A 13286-nucleotide genomic window follows, 5' to 3' on the forward strand; every position below is an offset into this window, starting at 1 on the left:
GATGGTCACCATTCATTTATTTATTTTCTCTTATTAGCAAAAAATATAAAGTTTTGTCAGTCAAGTGTTATTTATATCTATTAAAATAACAAGCATTTATTCATAAGTTCACGTCTGTCATGATGAGCTGAAAACTTGTAGCGGAAGTGTTTCAATGAGCAAATCAAAATGATATTCAAAGGGAAAAGTTCACCCAAAATCAAACTTCACCCTCATGCGGACGGAAAGTTGGGCAAAATGTTGTCTGACCTACAAAAGACTGCATTTTCATTTTTGGGTGAACTGTTCCTCGAATAAGTTTCCAAGTCATCTGCTGAAAAAGTCTTTAATGCTCCTTTTGCTGGGGCTTTGTCCGACCGCGCTGCGGTGTTGACGCAAGCTGTTTTCAGGGGGCGTGTCCTCCCAGTCGTTTGCAGCCTCCAGTAGGATGGCTTCGTCCATGTCATCTTCCGCGGTGAAAGATCTCTGGAACATCTCCATGATGCTCCTCTGGTTTGGGTCCTGAAAAGAAAATCCAAATAACCAGGAAACGTCACTGGATATACAGACTCATTTTTTAATTCAGCAACATTAGCTCTGTCGTGCTGCGTGGCCTCATGTAAATGTGTCAACGCTATTAAAAAACTGTCAAGAGGATTATACAGCGTATATTTTTATATACAAACACAGGCTTTACCTTAGAGTGGAAGCTGCTGTTCACTGCTTTGTCTGAGAGGTTTGACTCAGACAGACCAACCTGCTCCAAGACATTCATTTTTTCCTGGATCATTGGCCTGAATCAATACATACGTAGACATATTATACCAAGGTTTTTTACTTTAGACTGATGTGTGCAGCAGGAATAAGACTTATAACAGTTTGATTACGAGTTTAATCAGGGTCACTGCCCACTGACTGACACATACCAGAGGTGATCATCAGCAGATCCCTTTGCAACCAGGTAGTGAATGTTCACATTGCTAGTTTGTCCGATACGGTGCACCCTGTCCTCTGCCTGGATGAGAACCTGCAGAACAAAAGTACAGAAATAAAAGAGTACTTGAGTTTTTTTCTTCATATCGCCCAAATGTTTCCTGCCTTCATTCAGCTGTAGTAACCGCTGAAGGTCGACAACCACTAGAGAAAAAATATTTAAATTCAAATTCATTGTTCAACCTTATAATTCGGCTGCCAACAGCTGACATTAAAGCACCATTAAGATTCCTTCTCGAAGCAAAGCTGTAGTTACTGATGTCAGGTTCAGTACAGGAATTCAGCTTTTTTTTTTTTACTCCTTTTAGATCTTCCTTTTTGTCTGTACTGTGATCTGTGTCACATCTTTGTCACTGGTAACACTGCTGGCATGAAGAGGGCGTAGGAGTGTGGACAGCCTCCCCTGACAGACATAAGGTGGAGATATTCCTTGCATAAAATTGGATTTTCTGCGTAATGCCTTCCCCTAAAACACCATTATAGTGCCAAAAAAAGTAAAATTCAATCCCAATTTATGTGTACGACCACGGACAGTACAGTCTTCCTCTCAGCCCCTCTCTTTCTGCCTTCTGGCAGGGATAACTTTTTCACATTTCTCTACCGCTGCAGTTGTGCAGTAGAGGACTTCATGGTTCCAAAAATGTGTGCCCTAACCCCAGAGGACCTGGAAAATTAACTACCAAGAAGAACTGGACCTGTCTGTTTTATAATAGATGGCTAGTTTACATAATTAGAAGACTGAGACTCTGAGCAAACTTGTGTTTCTGGCCATCCTCTTCATACTTATTTAAGCTCTCTTTGGTTCAGGACTGGAAGACCAAAACTGACATAAAAGCAGCTAAAAGATATGAGTTGGGCTCCGAAAAGTCCTCCAAAATACGGCGTGTTCCTATCGAAGTAGTCACATTTGAGTAAATTTATTTTTCTTGTGACAATGTTCCATTGGCTTACCCCGGGGTTCCAGAAGAGCTCAGCGAAGATCACCAGGTCAGCAGAGTGCAGGGTGAGACCCATGTTAGCTGCAGTGATAGACAGCACAGCCACGCAGGTTTTGGTCGAGAACTGGAACTTGTCACAGAGCTGCTGCCGCTCAGCTGATGGAGTGCTACCGTCTATCCGGATGTAACCGACATTCTGTAGAAGAAATCGTTGTACGATTATTTTTTACCATTTTGCTTTTGTGAACCTAACCCTGTTTAGAGCACAAAACAACACTCTCTTTACATATAGCTCTAGGACAAATGGGTGCTATGTTGATATGTAACACATGTGTAACATCTAACATGCAATTACCTGTTACCTTTCCTCCAAATATATGCAAAATCATCCAGACCACCATCCCAGTGTAGACCAAAGTAAATTAGTACATGTAATGTTTACAGTGATGGTTCTGGGCTCTTTCTGTAAGTGCTTCTGTCATTAATCTATAGGAGTTTGAGTGCTTTGAATTATTTATTTATTTTTTGTGCCTAAGTGCAAAAATCCCCTATTTGCTGGAAAACACAATTCGTCCACATCATCTACTCTTACGTGGTCTTAAAGTCCAAATTTAATAACAATACCACTGAAAAAAGCCCTGCCTGAGAGGGGCAAAAAATCATTATAATTCTTTATATCCTTATTAACACTAACCATAATATGCATAAATATTCAAAAACTAGTGCTCGGGTGGAAAAACGGCATATTCAAAGAACAGAACACGTATAACTATGTTAACTTGCATAATTTCCATATGTATGGCTTTAAAAACTGTAATAAACTATATATTGCTGGATTTGAAATCTCATTGGCCACAGGATGCATCAATCATCCGGAGGCTGGTTGTAAGTGGCTCAGGAGAGAGGAGAAAGAGGAGAAAGAGGAGGGAGTGGCGCACATGTCTACAGGATCACTTGTTTGCCATAGTAGTAGTTTGTTAGCTTGTTTGTTGACCTTAGCTTGCTGATGTGGTTTTAACTTGAAATGGTTTGCATGAACAGAATCAGGAGAATCTAAAGCTTTCTGACGATGTATGGCATGAACTTAAATTGAGGCATTTTCCTATTTGCTTAGCTGTGTTTGTAAAGTTTATTTAAGAAGATATAAAAAACACTGAGTGAACGCCCACAGACCCCAGAGGTTTAAGGAAAATCTTCATTTCTGTGCCATTTTCTACACAACTAACCCTAAGCTAACTCTCTTTTAGACACAGGTTATGGTTTCAGGCCAATACAAATCAGCAAATCAATCCGACAACACTTCCTTATAAAACTTAGGTCATACAGTAGAAGTGCTAACCTCAGATGTACTCAGCGCTGCCCACACTCAGTCCCTGCAGACACTGATGAGCGCTGACCTACAAGCCGACTTTCACTCCCACGAAAGAATCGCTCCGGTGGTGGTCAAAATGCACCCTTTTATGTCAAAGTTACATTTCTTTGCTCACAAGTCTTGGATCTGTAACATTATACTCACCTTTTTTCCCAGTTCGCAGGTGATATGATCCAGGACTAACTTGTGATGGGCGAACACGAGGAACTTCTCCCTCCCGCCCTCGAGCATGTCTGTGATGTACTCCCTGGCAGTGACAGAAACACAGTTATCTCAAACATCCAGAGCAATCACAATGGTCTGACAAAAGACTCTGATTAATTTTACATTTCAATCTCAGCCCTCATCATATTTAAGCTGATTCGACTTACTGATCCCCCCCACCATAAAGAGGGTCTTGTACTCACATGATGGCTTGCAGTTTGGCTTCAGCTGTGTGGTTATAAAAGACTAGGAGGGCTTCCTTCTCTTCCATTTTCTGAAAAAGGGATAAGGACCAGCGCAAGATAAGAAGCGACACTAGACTCTGTTTGATGCTCTGATAAGACTGCCATTACTCTAAGGAGCAGTGTGATTATGAACAATCAAGCTCAGCGACTCACTCCCACCGGAGTGTACAAGAACTCTTAATATGAAGCTCGCTGGAGGATTCTGGGTTGGTTTAAAAGCACTCGTGTGTGTTTGAGGCCTGAGAGGACTCGTGTGAAGAGGACAGAACAGCTCAGGTTCTTCAGTTAAATGTTTTCTTCTTAACTACAAATGCCTTTTTAATCAAACACTCCATTTCAGCTAGAACATAGTGTTATTTTCAGGAAAAAGGAGAACTTGGGGAATGCGGAGGGATCTATAAACATATTTACAAAATACTGTATCGATAACCTATTGTATATAATTGATATGAAGTGTCAAAATTTGGTCTTTCAAATCTTTTTGACTTGACATAAAGTCCCAATTCAGACTCTCATGTCATCCGTATGCCTCCTTTCCACACAATTTCTTTTAGTTTCCTGAATTAGAGGCACATATAAAAATTCCATGGCAAAACATGGGAGAGAAGCTAATTTTCTGTTTTTATATGCCCATGGAGCATCGAGATGAAAAACAGGATCAATAAAGCACAGCAGGGCTGCAGACCATCTTTTTCCAATAACAGCACCTTCTAAAACCAGATATTTAAAAATGACGATAGTATCCCGATAATCGGCAAAGTAAGCTTAAAACTTCTCAAATTGATAGAAAATATATTGGGATTACTTTATTTTACATTATGTTAAGAAACTAATATTTCATTTCCATCACTGATGAGATTAAAAAACAAACAAATCCAATGTTTTTCCATGTTGACCATTTTGTCTTGAGAAATTTCTTGAAAATCAGGCAACCTCTGGCAAATAAGGCAAAGATTTAAAGAGTTAAATTTTGCATTAATACAAAAAAAAAAAATGCTTCCCTTTCCCTGGACTGTGGGAAACACTTGTGACTTACGTTGCGATGCCCCTTGCTCAGCTGTTTGGCAGCAGCTGACAGAGCGGCTTTTATGCGAGTGTTGATGCCGTCTATAGTCACTGTGACGACCTTGCGTTGTTTAGCGGGAAGCTGCGAGAGGACTTCAGACTTGAGGCGGCGCAGCATCAGACACTCCTCCAGCAGCAGCTTCAGCTCCCCAAGGTTAGACGAGCCCGAGTAGTCCCAGCCCCAGGTCATCTAGAGGAGGGGGGCGGAGGAGGACAAGGTGAAGGAAATTAAGACAAGAATAGAGGAGGAATCGAGAGACAGAAGACTTCAAGAGCGGGTAGCCTTTTAATCATACGCAGGATTAGTTTGCATGCAAGTCAAGCCAGACTAACTATAAAGACAGCTCACTTTCAGCCACAGGAGTAAAACATCTGTCACAACTGCTGAAACTCCAGCTGGTCCGAGTCTTGATCAGGATGCAGGAGCTGCGTTATGCAAATTTCCGTGGTGATGAAGCCAAGTTTTACAGAGCAGTGCTAAATCTCCACAATCTTTAAAATGAGTCATCATGACCAAATTAAGGATGTAATTGGCCTTTAAATCACGTAGCTGTTCCCTACTTGAACCCACTAAAATTAATCAAAGAGATTAAGTGGAAACAGTGGAGAAACAAAAGGAGGTGAGACAAATAAATCACTGTAGAGGAATCTGCTGGCACCTAAAAACGTCATCAGTTAATGTACGCTCTGTTTACTGACGTGTGCCGGCTTTAAAGTGCACCAACTCCACTTTTATAATCTGATTGTCGTGGGCAGACCTTCAAGAAACTGCAGACTGTAAAATGCAATTGATGCAGAGTAAATAATTGCTAATCCCACACTGAACGCCGTCTCTACGCCGTCTCTGTGGCATCCTGGAATTCCAGCTCAACAGTATTAAGTATCACAATAAAAATTAGACAGATGAGGCTTCTCGAGCTAAGCTACCTGTTTGGCGGCGCAGTAGCGCATCCCAAACTCGTGGAAGCGAGGGAAGAGTGTGGGTCTGACTGCCAGAATCTGAGTGTAGAGCTCCGAGGGTCTGGACATGGCAGGGGTCCCAGACAGAAGAATCACTCTCTTTGCGGCCTGAGGATGAAAAACAACTCCGATTAGAGCGCTGCTGTGGGAGTCTAAATGACAGAGCGAGAAATTAAAGCCACCCATGAGCCAATTCCTGCAGTGTGTCAGCTGAGTTGTCACTCTATAGCGGTGTCTTTACCACAGGAACTTTCTGCACCGACTAGGAACCTTTGGAGGAACCAGAATATCAATTAAGTTCATGTGACATTATTGTACCCCCAACAGTCCCTGCTTGAGGGGCTCTACTTTTGGGGTGGGGCTTCCAGTGTTGGAACATTTCTGAACGGTGAAAAGAAAATGTTTTGGACCATATGTGGAGAAAGAAAAGGTTTTTTGTCGTGTAAAGAAACAGATTTTTTGATGTGAAAAAAAAAGTTTACATTTTTTTGACTGCAACTCGCACTTGCATTGTGTTAAGATTTTCGGTTGACACACTACAAAACGCAACAACGTGTGATATCGATCCTGCGTAGGTTAAAGTGTCCACGTCATGTTTGCATTCACATACTGCACAGACTATGGCTGTGTCCGAAATCACACACTACACACTATTTAGTGGCCCATATACACTGTATATGCTAGCTCAATGTGTAGTGGGAATTATTATACCCTATATAGTTGACTCAAAGTTTCCCACAATGCATCTTTAAAAGTATTGTCTATCCGATGGTCACTAATCAAGTATTATATTCCATCATGCTTTGCGCTAGACTGGCAAAAAAAAAATGACCTGAGATACTAATGCACTTTACATCTACAAACAATGATGTCACACAGAGGATTGTGTTAGTCCTGGGTTCCTATCAGAACCTGCAAGTGGTGTACATATCATTATCAAAATAATCTAGATAGAACTAGCATTCATGGGAACTAATGTGCAGTGTTAGAATTCACAGAAAGATTATTCCCTAAGAGGGAGCAACCCTCTGCCAATGCTGATCTATTTTCCAACGCACTGTTCCCACCACCGCAATCCTGGTACTGTGCATGCTGGTTCACTGGAACAAGTGTAGGAACTGAGCCATTTGTTAATGAAATGTATCTCACCTGTTCTTTTTCTGTCATGACAAGTCAAAATGTCTGCTGTGAAAAGGATTTATTAAACCAGACTCAGCCATTGTTGTTGAGGATCAAAAAAAAATAAAAAAATCTGCATCTGTGAAAATGTAGTCAATCATTCAACAGGCCTGGGGTCTATGTGACGGAACATTTTAATAAATTATCTGGTTCAATTTTACTTTCTTAAACCTTTAATAGCTCTTCTTTATTCTGTTTCTGGGGATATTTTTGAGAAATCCTGCAGAGAGCCAGAGAACGCCACTAACAAGTGAAAATCTCTTTGATGTATGATACAAAAATTATTCATCCAAATAAAACATTCAACTACAGAGAGGAAGAAGAAGAAAAGGCACCTTCAGCAGAGGCAAGGCTGCTTTACAACGAGCCGTCTTTATGTTCTTCAGGAAGTGAGACTCATCCTGCACACAGTGACAAAACCAAACATTTTGTTTTCAGTTTTTGACAAATTAAGATAAATGAAAACACATTGACACAAAAAAAGATTCAGGAACCAAACAGTTAACATAAATTTTCAACAGCCATCTGTAATTACAGCACAGCTCACCATGATGAGGACACTGAAGGGGTTTCCTGGCTGCTGCTTGTCCATCCTGCTCAGCAGGTCGTAGCTGACAATGTTGACCAAACCAGAGCGCAGGTTGTCTTTGGCCTTCACCACCACGTTGATGCTGTCAGGACTCAGGGAGGGGAGCCAGCGTCTGAAGGCCTGCAGGCAGAGATACTCGCAGAGTGAACTCCTCAGAATAACTGCATTGTTTTCAGGCTCTACTGTTCCCCACTACTGGGAATAAATCCAGACTCAAGACAGCTGGTTTGAATGTTACTAAAAAAGCTGGGGTCAGCAGTATTTTTGGGCGTCAATGAGCAAAAATTCCATGATAACATATCTGCATATTGTAATTCGAGTAGTCTGAGAGAAAACTAAAGAGCATCTCCTCTTGGCTCCTTTTTAGGCTTTAGAAATCACGCCCGAGATGAAACTTCAGCCAATAACAAGTTATTTCCCATAGGGGGCGTTCCCACTCCTTTTCTACCAATGTCCCTTCAGGTGGACACTGGCAATGGGATATAACTTTTCCAGGGGAACAGCGGTGCGTTTGTGTGGTATGTGTTCCTCGCCTCTCATCTCCTTGTGAGACAGCATAATAGCTGCCTCTGAAGCCTGGAGCACTCTGCCCTGGAGGCGGCAGAGTGCTGGAGGGGCGTTATCTAAAAGACAACTTGCAGTGAAGGGACAGAGGTCTCAGCGAGGCTCATGCTGTTGAGAGCAGACCATAATGAGAAGTGAAGTTTCACTAGAAATAACTGACTCCTTCTGCTGCCAGTCGAACTTGTAGGTTTGGCGGGACGGGTTTGGCAGAGAGTGGAAGGTTATGGTTCTGACAGGGTTTTGCCTACTGCAGCTTTAATTGTTACTACTATTCAGTGTTTCCATTTATAATCAGTCAATCATGTGATTAGAAAAAAAAAAAACATTGGCCCAAATGTTTGACGATTCACTTACTAGCTTTCCATTCGCCTGTCAACCCAGCTGAAACTCATGAAGTGCGAGCGCCCATGTTTTGCAGCAGATCTGGCCAAATGCAGAGAGCAGATAAGAGCCGGGCCAGACAGAGTAAGTGTCCTTTAATGGGGACGACATCCTATGACTAAACTCTCCTCTGAGATTCCAACTCCTGATTGGGGGGCTGGCTGCGTTTGATCCAAGATATCTATTTAGAGAACAGACCGTCTTGTCTTGTCAACAGACAGAAGGCCGAGTAAAGCTCTTCTCAAAATGTGCCGCTAGTGCAGCCTGACGATGCTGCTGCCAGTTAGGCAGAGGAAAAGAGAATAGATGTGACAGAATATGAGACACCCTGAGAAAAAAAACGCGACACCTGAGATGAACTCCGAAATGACATAGTATTGCATTTGGAGAATTGAAACAAGGAAAGAGAGGGACAAACATTTCGTTCATCGTCAGGCGTGGGGACGTCATAGAGGCCTCAGACGTGTACCATGTAATTACAGTGACTCATGTTCAACGTCAGCTGGGAGTCTTTGCTGCATGTCAACTCCCCTCTTTCTCACACATGTCCAGTCTACTGTTTTAGTCAAAGGCAAAACCAAACAGATTGTCTAAAATAATATGCAAAGTAGAGATGTTCCGTTGCCATTTTTACCTTTCTGAGAGCAATTCCAGTACCTGAATTTGTTCATCAGCCAATACTACGTACCAATCAGACACCAGTGCGTAAAAAAAAAACAATCAATTAATTTTTAATTTAACTATTTTTTCCTTTACATCCGTATACTACTGACCCCGTATGGATGCCATATGATTGCTGCAAATCCCGAATGGCCTGGCTCAGGTTAAAAGGACAAGTTCCCCCAAAAATGAAAATTATTTCATTATCCATGTGGTGTCCGATCAGTGCATAGACTCCAGCGTTTTAAGCCATCATGGAGGCATTTCCAATGCTAGGATCGTACCAACCCTAATGCAAAGGTCACAAAAATATATAGATCAAGCTTTTACTGTCAGGTGAAGGAGACCTTTATGAACAACAGAATTTAGAAATGTAGCCAAATAAACAAACTGCATCAGCATCTCCCCCATAAATCAATGCTTCAGAATTCAAATTATCATCTGCACCCACGAGAGAACGAAATGGAAGCATGACATTTAATCCTGCCATCTCCCCTAGTGAAGATAAAGTACCTAACAGAGTGCAAGCAGTCCTTGGAGAAAGGTATTAGCAGTCCTCGAATGCAGAGAGCCTAGTGCAGAAACCAGCGCTATAAAGTGCAGGATGGAGCTTTTGTCGAAGGAGACTACAAGGATATTATTAAGAGGGTGCCTGCTGACTTAATGCAGACTGATAATCACACCATTAACTGGAAACAACGTGATAAACTCTTAACACCTGCTAAGTAATGAACCATTTTTCTTCTAGGCACCAAACTTTAATGAACAAAGGTGTTTTGCTGGACGTTTTTTTTTTTTTTTTTTTACCTCAGCCCAGGTAAATCGCACAGAGGAGGGAGCAACCACCAGCAAGGGCCACTCGTTCCTGTAGTAGGCTGCTATGCAGATGGCCTGCACAGTCTTTCCCAGGCCCATGTCATCAGCCAGGAGGAGGCGGCCTTGTTTAGACACTGCAAAACTACACCGAAACATCAAAATAAAGCAAGAGAGTGAGAAGAAGTCACACTGTTTCAACCCTTCGAAAAACTTGGAATAAAAGTATCTCTTCATTTTAAGACTGAGCAAATTATAGACGAATAGCTGTCTCCTGGTATTGAGTTATTGGCCCCACCATGCAGAGAGAGCACTAATGGCTGTTCAAAGGCACCTACTTGACTCCCTCCCTCTGGAAGGGCATGAGGCTGCAGGTGAGCGAGGGGTCGATGCTCGAGAGGTCTGCCTCAGGGACGTCTAAAGACTTGGCCTCACTCCCATCAAAGCTGGCAGAGAAAGCCTGGACTACTGCCCTGGGCAGAGGCTCCACCTCCACTGCTGCTATCCCGCTGAGGCGATCCACTGGGTATGGAACACAGCACGGTCAGACAAGATGGCAAATGTATCAGACACAAACAGGAGCGCAGAGAGAAATCAGCTAAAAAAAGAAAATGTGTTGTTACTCACTGAGTCTCTTGTAATCCTCAAGTAAAAAGCTCCACTTTCTGGTTTTCATGTCTGGTATGGACACATGAGAAGCAATCTTAAATCAAAAGGCGTGGAATGCAAATACAGTACGATAAAAGATTGTGATGAAGACCGAAAAAAAATTGTGTTACCATAGTTCTTTGTTGGCATCTGCTTGAACGCTGCAATGACGTCAGCATTGTAGCCGACATCGACCTCAAACTTTGTCCGAGACACCAGGATGCACTGGCCCTGCAGAACAGCTCCAGGTTTCTGCCAGCCGTTGCACAGCTTCAGCAGCGCCCCCAGAGCCGCGCCGTCGCAGGCTCGACTGGTGGCCGCCGCGACGTCCACGGCGCCCATCCCCTCCAGAGGCCTCAGAGACACGGAGGCGATAGAAGCTGCTTCCTCCACTGCAACACAGAGGCAAGACAGGGGAGATGCAGCAGAAGCCCAAAGGAAACAGATACACTTCCACTGCTTTGTTTTAGGCGACGTCTGAGAAAAGACTTCATACTTAGCTGACGATAGTCCTCCAGGCTGAAGTTCCACATTTTTGTGGCAGGGTCTGAGGCAAAACAGAATATTATTCCAAACGACAGTATTAACATGAATAAACCAAACCAGACATAAGGCACAGAGAAACATCATTTTGTGTAGCATTTGTTTATGACTTCTTCTACAGGGGAGAGTTTTAAAGCTTTGGTCAGAGCAGTGCTTACTCAGGGTCCCTACACTTAGCATATCTAAGCACTTTTCATGTGACGTTTTTCGGCTTTCTATCGCTTTGCAGCTGTGGTTAATTCCATATTTATACACAGTGCATAAATAAGCTCAAATGATTATTTTCACTTCATCAAATTAAATCAGATTTTGCTTTAAACAACCAAAATTATGTTCTGTAATAACATTCTCCCAAGAGATGACATGTTAAAAGGAAAACATCAAAAAAATGTCATGTTTCTAAATGTATCTGTAAGTAGACGTGGCATTCTGCATCCTAGCTGAACCAACATATAGCCATTTAGTCTCAAAGTGCTGCACTTATGATTTAAAGCAGTTTAAAGCACTTTATCCAAAATCCAAGCACTTTTCAATCCTTGAAAACACCTAAAATGAAAATGTAAGCGTTTTGTTTTTTTCCCCAGCACCCGTACATACCCTGTATATTGCTTTTAACGTGCTGAGTTGGCATTGCAGCTTCTCCTGACTATGTGCACAGATGCATTGTGGTAATAAGGTTGGGTAATACTTTTTTAAAAAATGCAGTATGTGTTTCAACAGAAGACAATACAGTAGGTCAGTACTCCTACACTGTTGAGTTTAACATTCCTGTACTGCATGTGCTTACACTGATGGAAGATATGCAAGTAATCTCTCAACAAAAGAAACACGTCGCTGATTTGCAGTTAAAATATAGTTAGGATTTAACACCAGTGTTCCCCACAGGTTGAAAATGTATTTGTGTTGCTCATGTGCAGAAAAGGCATTGTTGCACTGGCAGACACTCACCATAGTTCTTCGAGGGGATGGATTTAAAAACCGCAATCAGCTCTGCGTGGTATCCCACTTCTATTCTGAAGCGGTCCTCTGTGTGAGCCACACATTTCCCTCTTACAGAGATGGCCGGCTTTTTTGCAGCGACGGCGTTCAGAGTTGATGAGTTGGAGGGAAGCTGTGCCACAGGACTTTGAGCAGGTTTAGGAGTTTGCTTGTAGAACAAGCCAGAGCTGCTGGACGTGAAGTTAGACTTGGGATGAGCTGGCTTTGCACCAAAGCTTCCTCCGCTGGACAAGACAGGGCTGCTCACATGTTGAGTCCTTGTCTGAGGCAGTGGGTCGATGACTTGTATCTACAGGAATGTACGGTACAAGGAATCAGGAAATACTATATTTTCATCCAACAGTGCATGAATGAATGTTACAGCACAGATCTCACCTGTCTTGAAGAAGCAGAGTTACACAGAGTACTTTGGTTGATTTGGTTGCCAGTACTAGATAACTGCTGATTCTTTGGGTCTTGATTTTGGTTTAAAAAGCTCTGTGAGCCTTTTTTGAAAGTTGGAACAAAAGGTTTTGGTGCAGCAGCTGAGCTGTGTGTCCCTCTGTGTTGAGCTAGGGTTGCAGCCTCTGAGTTAACGCTGTGTTTAGGAGGCTGTACCTGCACTGAAGTACCGCTGAAACCAACTGATATCTGCTTATTGCTGCTGGTAGTCTGTCCAAGTCTTTGGGCTCTTCTCTCTAAGGCCTTCCGTCTGTTTTCCTCAATTATCCGCTGTTGCTCTGCAGTCAGCTGATTAGACATGATGCAGCAACTAACGCTAACTCGCTAACTTGTGATTCCACAAAATCAGATAACACTTAGACCTGGTAAAACATCTTGTTACCTGCAGACAAGTGAGCCTGGCACACCCATCTGGACCATCATCGACCGCAAGAGTTTGGAAACTTGCGCTGCTAACAGATTAAGCTAATGTTGCTAACGTCGGCGGCAACAGTTAAACTTCAACAAAATATATCGACAGCTTCTCGGTGGTTTAAAACAAACTCCAGCAGTCATACGTGTAACAGCAGATGATCAATGTTATGATCTCCGGACGGCAAAGATTGTAAGGTTTGTACTAACACCCAACGTTAGCTAGTTGACAGTCTGCTGACTGGTGGGCTGCTTCTCGTTTCGGTATCTACCGCGCAGGAAGTGACGTAGAAAAACAAGCA

General features: G+C 42.6%; 1 protein-coding gene across 2 annotated transcripts; it reads right to left on the reverse strand.

The window, feature by feature from the left end:
- Nucleotides 1-2: 2 nt before the first annotated feature.
- On the reverse strand, nucleotides 3-13285 carry smarcal1 (SWI/SNF related, matrix associated, actin dependent regulator of chromatin, subfamily a-like 1). Of its 2 annotated transcripts, XM_030427472.1 has the most exons (17): nucleotides 12508-13281; nucleotides 12082-12421; nucleotides 11087-11137; nucleotides 10722-10982; nucleotides 10570-10620; nucleotides 10281-10464; nucleotides 9937-10087; nucleotides 7483-7644; nucleotides 7271-7336; nucleotides 5724-5864; nucleotides 4768-4986; nucleotides 3690-3760; nucleotides 3427-3529; nucleotides 1924-2106; nucleotides 906-1006; nucleotides 677-773; nucleotides 3-501 (listed from the first exon to the last, which is right to left on the reverse strand). In XM_030427472.1, exons 1-17 carry the CDS (start codon nucleotides 12871-12873, stop codon nucleotides 307-309), a joined length of 2742 nt encoding a protein of 913 aa, XP_030283332.1. In that variant the 5' UTR covers nucleotides 12874-13281; the 3' UTR covers nucleotides 3-306. The 2 variants fall into 2 exon arrangements, 1 of the variants encoding a protein (XP_030283332.1); XR_003985083.1 differs by lacking the exon at nucleotides 3-501 and having other exon boundaries at nucleotides 737-773; nucleotides 1924-2108; nucleotides 3428-3529; nucleotides 12508-13285.
- Nucleotide 13286: the final 1 nt, after the last annotated feature.

This window comes from Sparus aurata, chromosome 9, assembly GCF_900880675.1.
Source record: "Sparus aurata chromosome 9, fSpaAur1.1, whole genome shotgun sequence".
Lineage (NCBI taxonomy): Eukaryota > Metazoa > Chordata > Actinopteri > Spariformes > Sparidae > Sparus > Sparus aurata.